Genomic DNA, 11945 nt, shown 5'->3' on the forward strand with positions numbered 1-11945 from the left:
TCTCATTATTTCTCCATCTCTCTCTGCTACCTCTCCCTCTCTCTGCTACCTCTCCCTCTCTCTTTGTCTCTCTGCTACATCTCCCTCTCCCTCTCCCTCGACGCTAACTTAAGCCAACATGATTCGAACTCGGCGAAACCCACCCATTTGTCCTCAGCGAAATCCATCTCTACAAAACCCAAGTTCCATCATCGACCATCAGGTTATGCAAGGATTGATTATGGGAATATTGTTGGTGGTGGATCGTCATCATCAGCTGGGTTTGTAAAATATGCTAGTTCTGTCTACTACTTTATTTTTTGTATTGTCTCCAATAACTGGTTATATATAAAAAGTTAGAGAGTTGAAAAATAAAATGGTATTTTCTATGAGGCCTAATTTTTCATTTTTATGGTTGTAAAATATGCTAATCTATTTTATTGTACAAAAAGACTGTAGCATACCTTGCTTTGATTTAGTTTTGTTCATAGAATAATGTATATAAAATGTTGCTTATGTGATATTAATGCTTGATGCCTGTTCACAAGAGAGAAGATCAAATGTTGTGAACAACATAAGCGACATGCGTAGGGAGGAAACCAACAGAGGAATCTCAAGCCTCCTTAGTGTTTTTAATACCACACAAAAGCTTGTGCAGCACTTGGGAAGATACAAGTGTGGAGAATTGCCACCAAACCACCAGTCCTATTTTTTCCTTTGTAATAACTATATAATTAAGCACAATAAGATTGTATTTCTTTGAGAATCATGTTCTCTAACAATTATTATTGCTTGCAGCTTCTTTTCTTTGTATGTTTTTTCTTTACCTCTTGTATGATTAGTGAATGTTTTATGCGTTTGATATTAGGGAACTTGAGAATGAACATGTTCGGTGACACAGAGAAAATGATGTTTTCTTTTATGCTAAACCGGCCGAACCAAACCGTACCGAACCGGATATAAATGGTTTGGTTTGGTTCGGTTTTCATTTTAATTTTAGCTCAAACCGAACCACACCGAACCGTAAAAGTTTAATTGGTTCAGCTGTGGTTTGAGGATGAAACCGGAACAAACCGAACCGTGCCCACCGTGCAAGAGAGGTAAAAGAAAATGTGTTCATAGGGTACTACATATAATGAAAACTACAACTGAAAACACTTTTTAAATTGTTTTCATACATTCCCGTAGAAAAAAAAAATTTCTGCATAAATGGAGACAAAACTAATATATCATATATAAATACTTGACTCGTGCTATCAATGTGATATTGGCTGGACTTTACAAAAGAAGAGACGACTCGGCGTAGACTGGAAAATTGGAAGAGACAAATCAGTAAAGGGGAAGACCTTTTATTTCCCCTAGCTAACCATGACATGAGTATATATACCTACCTCATATGTCTTTTTCCATCTGCCGATAAGAACTTGAGAAAGGCCAAAAACAGTTAATTGACTTGCTACTTGAGTCAGTGCATGCGTGTGTCACCAGAAAAAAAGTTTATTTGTAATTAGGATATAAGTAGTAGGATTGTTTAGCTTAATCTAATACCATGTTTGGTGCTCATGAATAATGAATGTGGATAGGATAATGAATAATCTCGCCATAATTTCCATTATGTGTATTTTTGTAGGATAATTTATCCTACCAAAAAGGTGGAATACATAATCTCACTACTTCATCTATTTGACCTTAGACCCAAAATCTGGAAGCAGCGACACAAACCCGAGACAATAGTGCCAATGTTTATCTCTTTTATCTCCCCCATCCATGCGAGAGTGTAAATGTGTGTTGATACATTGGTTATTTTTTTCTCCTTCCCTTTTTTGTTACAAGCTATACATGAGTGAATTTTCAAACATACCACTTGAGCTATAAGCCTTTTGGGCTTAATTATATATTGTGACTCCATGATTCCTTGACGACTTAAATAACAAAGACTTGATAAGGCATAAATGTATTTATTGATGAATTATTTGAGAGACCTTGTGTGGTATACTACAAAGTGACAAGAGTCGTTTATTTTTTAACTTTTTGACATGGTGTTTCAAGAAAATACAAAAATGATGCCCACGTAATTGAATGGTGAAATAGCTTCATATTTAAGTGGCATTTTGCATAGATAATCTTTGAGGGAATACATGAAAATTAAATAGTTCGGATCATAGAAATACAATACGGAATGAGCCTTATAAGAGTGCCTCTCAAATAAGATATTTTAATAAATCCCTCACTTGAAGCTCCCTAGTATGGTCACTCAAAAACCAAGAAGCTATTTTAGCGCACAATTGTAAGGAAGATTCTTGAAAAGATAAGAACATAAGTTGACAAAGTAAGAGCCAAAAGAAGAAGAAGAAGTCTTCACAATAAATTCACAAGTCTTCATCACTAAATTTCAGACTTTGAAAAGTCTTTCCAGTATCTTCTTTCATATCACTTTTCTTTTCTCGATTGCCAAGAAAGACTTTGGAGTTTTTCATGCACTTGAGTCAGTGTCTTTGCCTCTTATTGAAATTGGAATGTTTGAGTATAATGAAATGAAATTGATAGAAGTGAGAGATTTCTTGGATTCATGGATAAGAAAATTCAGAGAAGGTTTTATTGTGTGCTTGAGTGTGATATATGTCCTACCTAATGCGTGGGGTTATCTTTTTGGTTATTTATTGAGCTTTGTCCTTGATATGAGTAGGGTGCAAGTTGTATTGAAAATTCCTATTGCAGCAATTTGGATGGATATGAGTAGGTTGCAAGTTGGATTGGAAATTCACATTGCCGCCAATTTGGATCCAAAGATTTTCAACTTTGGCACGTCAAAATTAAATTCAATGTCCAAAAATTCCGAAAAGAATTGGATTGGAATGAAAATGTATCTCAAAATTCTAAATATTCAGGACTCCAAAATATATTGGTGTTTCAAGTTTGGATTACTAAACTTTATGCTAAACTAAATATGACATACCATTTGGGATTGCTTCTATAAGAAGTACTTATGCTCTTAACTGTTTTTGTTGGAAGCACATTTATTAGAAGAACGTTGAAATTTTTGTTAAAAATGCAAGTGCTTCTTAGAAAAACACTTTGACGAGTGCTTCTCCAGAAAGCACCCATAAGCGGTTTACATTTTTTTTCTGTCAAGCACAGTCATAAATGCTTTTAATTGTTAGAAAGCACTTTTATCTCTTCCATAAACTCTCCCAAATAAGCCCATAATGACCAAAGACGAGTTGTTCCACAAGAGTAACATCTAAATACTAACATATCAATAAAATGAACTGGAAGCAACCCTTGGCTGAGTTGGAGTTAAAATTGATATAAAACATCTAGTTTTATTTTCTGGAAGTAAGGAAGAAAAAAACTATAAGAAATAGGCTTTCGATTTCCTTGTAAAACATGGAAAGAATTCATATATGGACCGGTCGGTACAGGGACACTTGGGGTTCGTAATCAGTCCAAAAAACAAAGTCTTGGTCAGTCAACGGAGGGAAACAGAACTCATTGCCCCTACTTATAAATTTCACGAACTTGCCTAGTAACCCCCCACAGCTTTTTTTTCACCAGAAAAGAACCCTTTCCATTCAGTTTCTGCCTCACAGATTATCCTTATTTCTTGAAGGTTCTTCTTCTCTTCTAATCTATCTATTCACTCCTAACCAACATATAAAAAGGCTAGTTATGGCTGGACAGCATCCTGAAGATGGTGATTCGATCGTTTTCCTAAGGTTTGTTTCTTTTATACCGATATCATTTTAAGAGGATTTAACTGTATATTTTAAATCACAGTATTATCGTATTTGTTGTGTGAAGAGTTGGCAGTTATGTTTATTTGTAATTGTCACGTATATTAAAATGATTATCTCTCTAAATTTATTTTATTTTTCTTTTTGTACACTAATTGGGGTGCGTAGCTATCATAACATTTTACAAGTGTATATATATATTACTTTTCATTTTGATTTTGGGTTAGATACTCTAATTACTACATTAAGTCGTTTTACATCTCTTAATTTTCTGATTGCATTTTTCTTTTAATCAGCACTACACCAGGGGCTTTCAATACGGAAAATGCTAATCCCACATCCCAAAGTGGAGGACTTGGACCAAAGAAAAAATGGGAAACAAAACTTCTTTCAGCTTCACTGTGGAATAAGATAATTGTAATTTCATGTGTTATTGGAGTTTCCCTAGATCCCTTGTTCTTTTACATTCCATTCATCGATAAGGAAAAGAAATGTCTTGGAATGGACAAAAAGTTGAGGAATGTGGCTCTTATTTTGCGATTTCTCACAGACATCACGTTCTTAGTGCATATTGGATATCAAACTTGGGAAGCTGGCAATAAGGCCTATAAGGGAGAAGATTGGCAACAAACGTTGAAATATAATGAGATAATTCCATTTGCTAAGAGGTTTGCTGGGTATTTGTCATGGCTCTCTTTCTTAACTGACCTTCTCGCTGTTCTTCCCGTGCCACAAGTAAGATTATGAGCTAGGTTTGTCCAGCTTTAAATAATAGATTTCTAACCCATTACTGTTTATTATGTCAGATTTTAGTAGTAGTGCTTTTCTTCAAAATTAAAGGGCCGGAATATTTGGGACACAGAAAGGTTTTGAACCTTTTTCTACTCAGTCAGTATTTGCCGAGAATTTTTCGAATTATCTTATCGGCCAAGAAACTTACAAAGACTGGAATATGGGTCAAAGCCATATTCAATTTTTTTCTGTACATAATTGCGAGCCATGTAAGTTTTTCTTTTTTTCATTTTAATATTTATTTTGGTATTAAAATGATTGATGAACTTGAACTTCATTTACAATAGAAGTGACCATATGGTGCTGGTTTAATTGATGTGGTATATATATATAAGTAGAGTGAGTGTACTGTTATGTTAAATCTTTTTTTCTTTTTTTCTTTTTTTCCAAATACATCTCTTCCCATTATGAACATCTTCCTCCCAGAGAGTATTCCTTGATGTATGATGGTGTTTGTTATAATTTTTAGGTACTTGGAGCCTTTTGGTATTTCTTTTCCATTCAACGAGAGACATCATGTTGGCACCGAGCTTGTACAAATACTACAGATTATACAGGATGCATGAGTACCTTTTATTGTGATGATCGCAGTACTACTTTAAGAAATATTACATTTTTCAATGAACATTGTGGTGTAGAATTTCCAGGGGACAAGCAGCCATTTAATTATGGAATATTTCTTGATTCCCTTAAGAATGATGGTAACACGGGGAATATAGATTTTCCAACCAAGTTATGCTTCTCTTTCTGGTGGGGCTTGAGAAATCTAAGGTTTGCTTGCACGTACACATTTAATTATTTGACAATTTCAGCATTTTCTTTTGTATATATATTCAAACTAAACAAAAATTCGAAGTCATATTCGTATACCACTTATGTGGCATTAATTTATTACTAACTACTTTTCCTTTTTGATGTGATAACAAAACTTACAAAGAGAATGAATCCTTTTTTATTCCTAAATTCCTCTCATCATACAAAAACTTAACAAACAGCTGAAGAAGGAAAGTTAGATAAACAAATAAGTTCCTCCACGAATCACTTTTAGTGTCACACATTTTGCTTGATCCGTTGCTTAATTTTTGCAGCAACTTTGGCACGAATCTCACAACAAGTAATTATGTATGGGAAAACTTCTTTGCAATCCTTATTTCTGTCACTGGTGTGCTACTGTTTGTATATCTCATTGGAAATGTGCAGGTTGGTAATGAATCTCTCTGCTAGATATCTATTTAGTTCACGTTTATTTTCCTTCAGCTTCAGGGCTGATGATCATTGAGCTTCTAATTTACTGTTTGTGGTGAAATGTACGTACAGACATTCATTCAGTTGACAACCACAAAATCGGAGGAAATAAGGCAAAAGATTAAAAAAAGAGAGCAAGTGTGGGGAACATGGATGGAGGAAAATCGTGTTCCTGAAGATTTGAAGAAAGAAATCATGAAAAACATACATAAAAAATTGGGAAAAGACAAAGATGCCAATCTGGAGAATCTATTCAATGTTCTTCCCTGGAATACGAAAAAATTTCTGAAGCGTCGTCTTTTCTTCGATATTCTATCAGAAGTAAGTCTCTCTCACACACACATAAATTATCAACATTGAACTTGTATGGATGAATGAATCTTGTTTTGTATTTAAATATTGATCACTGAAGAAAGTTGAGCTTCCAACCTCAAAATCAATTGACAATTAGGAGAGTGATCCAACTCTTTATTCTTTAACTTTTCGGATGTAGGACAATTCTTTTGTATCCTGAGAGGCACTCTAAAATCACCCTTAAACCGTCTTATACACTCATCATTTGTGAGGAGTACAGCGCGGGAGATGAGATTTGGAGTGCCAAAAGCATCGATGGATTAATGTAAGCTAAACTACGTATAAATGCAGGTAAAACTCCTTAAGGATATGGATCACAAAGTGCTGAATATGATTTGCGACCATGCGACGCCAGTGACGTTCCCCGAAGATAAAATCATATTTCAAAGTGGGCACCCACTTGATCGCATGCTCTTCATTCTAGAAGGCACCGCCTCCACATCAATTCCCACCAAGCAACTTGTGAGAGGGCAGACTTATGGAGAAGAGCTTCTGATGTGGGCATCGCCCAACTACAAACCTAGGGTTAACAAGCTTCCTACCTCCACCGAAATTGTGAAATCTCGTACAAAACTAGAAGGCTTTGCTCTCTCAGCCACGGACTTGGTAAAAGTAGCCTCCAAATACCGACGCTTGTGGAACTTAAACAATGACCCTTGATTGATCTCGCACCTTCTACGCCCAACTCCACAAAAAAACAATCATCTGTTAAATGCTACTTCTTGTACTTATGCATAAAGGTTGTATCCTTCTTATGTCTAAAATTACCTCGTAATGTTACTATGATGACCTAAAAAATGATTTATTATGCATACATGTATGCTCATACCTCTGAGACTAGTTCTCTCTTTTGCTCGACAAATTCGAGCAACAGAAACTACAGAAGTAAGGGCAGTGCAATCAAATTAACCTATGGACTACCTAAACCTGCAGAGAGAACACACACATTTCTAAGACAATATGGAAGTAGAAATGTCTTCGAATAAGCTTTCCTCCCCTCTAATTACTCGCAGCTTTCAGACACAATATGGAAGAGCAGCAGAACCCCTTTTAACATCTCTTTAGTATATCACATCCATCTGCATACAGGAACTTTATATCAAGCAACAAGATCAACCTCATCACGTTCAGGGGAAGCCACATCTAATCTCATCATACTCCTATATTCATCCGGAACAGGTGCACCTGCCTGCACACATAGCTCCACCACAGCTGGAGCCTTGCCATAATACCTCTTTAGGTTGTTATCCAGAGCAGGACAATTTACGTCTCGGACATGCCAAACATAGTTCAGACCTACAAAATCTTCTATTGTTGCTTCTTGCCATGCATGCAAACCATTACGAGATTGATGCTTTGATGCCTTGCACATCCTCACTTTGTGCCCCTTGGGACCCACCTGGACCTCTAAACAATATCCACAAGTCTTCACACTGTATTTCTCCATGATATTCTTTGCTCCGGATATCATCTCAAACCATGAGCCCATTGTAGTACTACTCAACTCGGTCAAAGATTTCCCCACTTTATCACTTGATTTATCTACACAGTTAGTATGACTCGGTGAAGCTGAATTTCTCAATTCTTCCATATTAGTTCCTACATCAGGATCTACTAGGGTATCAACAATCCCAGGATATGAGTTTCTATCCATTTCATCCATTTTGTTAACCATCTCAAAGTCCACAATTCTTCCTTCAATACAATATACAGGTCTCGTTCTTCTCTTTGTTGGGTACTCGTCAATCTCTAGACCAGCCTGTATACAGAGCTCCAAAATGGCAGGGATCCGTGGGATTCGATACCTCTCGTCATGCCCAACTCTTGGTTTTCCAACACGATCATAAAGATGGAAGCATTTAGGAAAGGAAACCACATCTTGAACTCCTCCCTTCTTCCAAACATGTGAAGCACTCCGAAAACCACTATTTGGGCCAGTGCAAGTTCGGATTTCATGACCCGCATGGCCAATGTGAACTTCGGAGCAAAACCTGAGATTAAAAGCCTTGTTTCAATAAGACAATCAATTAACAAGCTTAAGGGTTAGATATTCTGATCAGAATGAAACTCAGTAAATCAACCAATTACTACAAAAGGCAGATTAAGAATCATCATTATGTTAGCAATTCATATATTTTCAGTAAAATGTGCCCTATTTCTTTCCGTAGGCTCTGATTATCTTCCCAAATTAGCTGTATATCCAACCGTCCATATTGGAAATTGCTTTGGAAAGTTGAATGCATCAAAGCAGTACACATACAACGTTGAGATTACAAGCCAGGAAGAGAATATGGACATCTACAAAAGATATCCTGCCTACATAATCAACATAAGTCACTGCCAGTAACTAACTGTTAAAACCCTAAAAGGATATCAATCCTTAAGCCAAATAATTGACAAAAGAGATGCACACAATGTACACAAACTTCACTCTTACAAGATATTTGGACAAGAGAGGAACCACAATGTATAAGGACGAGTAAGTTTAGTTTACTAAGGTGAAACTGAAAATTAGAGTTGACATGTGAACTTGTAAGCAAACTGAAGGAATGAGCACAAGCAAAGATAAATAAAAGAGGCAACCTCTGGCTACCTGCACCGTTGGACAGGAACAACTTGAAGAAGCTTTGACAAGCCAAACAGGACCGATTGTCGAGCTCGGTAAACTTGATGAGCCACCTCAACCAATTCAGGGACCAACAATCCATTATCAGGAGGTTCTTCAAGCATCCTACAAGGCTGGGCCTTTCGGGCTTCTTTCTCCTCCTTCGCTCTTTGAATCAAAACCTTCATGGGTGTAGGATAAGGCTTCCTCTCTGACATTTTTCTTGGAGGTCTCGGTACATCCGCATACAAAGGATCATCTGAATCACCTACTAAGGTAAGGGTTCTCTCTGATTCAAAACACGCCTTTTGATCAAGTTGACAATAAAATCTTGTAAAATTGTAAGTTTTCCATATTATTCTTCTCTGCATACTGTGTGGAGATTCTGCACAATTACACAATTTGAAATAGAAATCAGAACTAAAGTAGATTTATTAACAGTGCTTTGGGCTATCAGGATCAATTAATTCCATCTTTCTAAACTGAAAAATAGTTCAATTCAATTGAAGTACTTCTGATATTACACCTGATATTACTGAATGCATCATCTAAACAAAAAGATTTGTTAAGCATTTTCTGACAGAGGCGCCTTATAATAGAAATAGGTGGTGGGAAGGAGGCAAAAATTCTACGGAGTGGTAGTGTGCTGGCAGTTACTTGGATGATTTGGATGGACAGAAACAGGAGCATATTTGAAGATTACTAGGAACTTTGGTTGTAGGAGTCATGAGACAGGTTTTTTTCCTCAATATCAGCTTCGATTTCCATTGAGTTTAGACACATATCTTTGTCCATGATTTTATTAGACAGCAAAGAAGCTGGGAATTAGGTTGCTGTTAGCTAGTTTTGTAAGGTGCGCAATAGTTGTATTAATTTTCGTTGTCCTTTTTCGCGGTGAACACCTTGTTCCCCTGTTGTGTTGTCTGTTTTCTTAAGAAAGGTTTCTCTATTCTATAAAACAACAAAAGAAATTGGGTCAGATCCTTTTTTCACACCTTAATGAAGCTCTCCCTAGCACTCTTATGGGAATTGATAATGTCAAAGCTAATTACAAACAGAGAGGAAAGTCCAGAAAGATAAAAGAAATTAGCTCTAAGGCAAAGAAGTGGGTAAGAGGGAGTAGCTTTGTGTTTCTTCAAACCAAATACAGCGACTGAGATTAGCATTCAGAGGGAAAAGAGAGATCGAACCAGGGCCCGCCAGGATCACAATTTTTCGGGCAAAAGCTTTGGCTAAATGTTTGTTCATTCAGTGAAAACATCTGTCAAAATTTCAGCGGCATCTCATCTGTATTTATAACATTTTCTCAAATTTATACACTCAAAGCAAATGTTAGAAAATTTTTACGAACTTACTAGAAAATGCACTCAAAGCAAGAAATTGAAAGAGAATCGAAAGGACTCAAGATACAATGCGCTTACCTCTTCAAAATGACCAAATGCTGATATTTAACACCTCAAGCATCAGCTTCCGAAGAAGACGAACTGAAAAGGAAGAAGAAGGGCCGAAGAAGGGGGAGGGCTGGGTAACTGGATACACAAGAAGAACTGGAAAAAAATGAAAATGAAGAGCAAGAACCAATCAAATGAAGAAAACGAAACTGAACAAGAGTCTGAGGAAGAAGAAGAAGAGAGGGGAGGGGAGGACGGGAAACGGGAAGCGATTGTGTATTGCGGTGAAATTATTTTATTTTAGTTTTATTCTGATTTTGGGTTGGGCTTAAGAGCATGTACAGCGCCAGGGGTTGGCCCAGGCAAAAGGCAAAAATCAGCCCAAGTCCAGCTCCAGCGCGCGCAAAGCAGCCCGGGCAAGCTGCGGGTCCCACGAGCCCGGGCAGGCCCAAGGGCGAAAATCGACTGGGCTCGAGCCCGAGTTCAGTGACGTCAGCGCTGACGTCACCACCAACGGTTACATGCCACGTGTCGGAACCCGGGTGGCTCCGATTGGATTTTTTTCAGAAATCCTACGGTTCTCATTTTTTTGGCCAAAAAAATTTTAAAAAAATCCGAAAAAATCCGAAAAAATTCTGAAATTTTTTTTTAAAAAAATACCAAAAATGTATGTATTTTTTCCCTATAAATACCTAACCATTTTATCTACTTTCAACACCAAATCTTCATACAATTTCTTCTCCATACAATATTTTCTACTCTCCACTCACATAATTCATTTTCCACACCAAATCTCCATACAAACTCATCTCCTTCCAATATTTTTTACTCTCTACTCATATTTTCCACTTTCCACACCAATTCCATACAAACTCTTCTCCTTCTAATATTTTTTACTATCCACTCACATTTTTGTACTACTTTCCATTTGTAGAAAATAAACAAATGGCATCTTCTGTTGAAATCGGAGGCTCGTGGTCAACCCAGGAAGATATTGCGTTGTGCGAGTCTTGGGTGAACGTTAGTCATGACCCTATCACGGGCAATGAGATGAAGTTCCATCATATGTGGAGCAAAATTCATGGAGAATTTTGTCAAAGATCGGGTTCCATTCGGACCGAAATGGCTTTGTCTAGTAGATGGAAAATTCTAAACAAAGAGTTAGGGAAATGGAGAAATGCCTTGACAAAAGCAAAGGAGAACATTCGGAGCGGTGCGAATCTTTCCGATGAGGTAAAATATTTTTAATTGTCATTTTAATCAATTTAATGTAACTTTTTTTTATTGCATATTCTATTTCTTTTTGTTGCACAATGTTTATTTTATTTTTGCATTTCCTAATTGGATTTATTTATTTACATAATCAATTTTATTCTTGCATTTCAAATATGTTTATAATTTCATGCATAATCTTTATTTTTTGTTTTTGCATTTTCAATTTGTCTATATTTATTTACATAATCAATTTTATTCTTGCATTTCAAAATAGTTTATAATTTCTTGCATTGTATATTTTTTTAATGCACTTCCAATTATTTATTTTGAATAGATCATACAAGCACAAATGTGGTTCGGTGCCATGGGACAAGGGAAAAAAAGTTTTGTGCATTTCCAATGTTGGGAAATTGTCAAGGATTGTTCCAGATTCAAAATTATTCTTACCGCACCCCCGGTTGTGTTGCATGAGACGCCGCTCCACGAATCGCCATTAACCGATTCACCATTGGACTCCCCAATGGAAACGGAGTCACCACTCCCACGTCCGCCGAGACCTATTGGGAGAAAGGCGGCAAAGGCCAAGAGAGGGGGCACTTCGAACATTGATTGTGTCAAATATCGAGCATC

The 11945-nt window shown here is 36.7% G+C and overlaps 2 protein-coding genes across 2 annotated transcripts; one reads left to right on the forward strand and one right to left on the reverse strand.

Moving 5' to 3' along the window:
* On the forward strand, window positions 3482–6971 carry LOC109946856 (cyclic nucleotide-gated ion channel 1-like). The gene is made up of 7 exons (XM_020555933.1): window positions 3482–3695; window positions 4010–4448; window positions 4520–4714; window positions 4975–5276; window positions 5594–5705; window positions 5823–6071; window positions 6396–6971. Exons 1-7 carry the CDS (start codon window positions 3649–3651, stop codon window positions 6762–6764), a joined length of 1713 nt encoding a protein of 570 aa, XP_020411522.1. The 5' UTR covers window positions 3482–3648; the 3' UTR covers window positions 6765–6971.
* Window positions 6836–10450, reverse strand: LOC18791267 (APO protein 3, mitochondrial). The gene is made up of 3 exons (XM_007222385.2): window positions 10131–10450; window positions 8698–9094; window positions 6836–8095 (listed from the first exon to the last, which is right to left on the reverse strand). Exons 2-3 carry the CDS (start codon window positions 9078–9080, stop codon window positions 7204–7206), a joined length of 1275 nt encoding a protein of 424 aa, XP_007222447.1. The 5' UTR covers window positions 9081–9094; window positions 10131–10450; the 3' UTR covers window positions 6836–7203.

Source organism: Prunus persica, chromosome G1, assembly GCF_000346465.2.
Source record: "Prunus persica cultivar Lovell chromosome G1, Prunus_persica_NCBIv2, whole genome shotgun sequence".
Lineage (NCBI taxonomy): Eukaryota > Viridiplantae > Streptophyta > Magnoliopsida > Rosales > Rosaceae > Prunus > Prunus persica.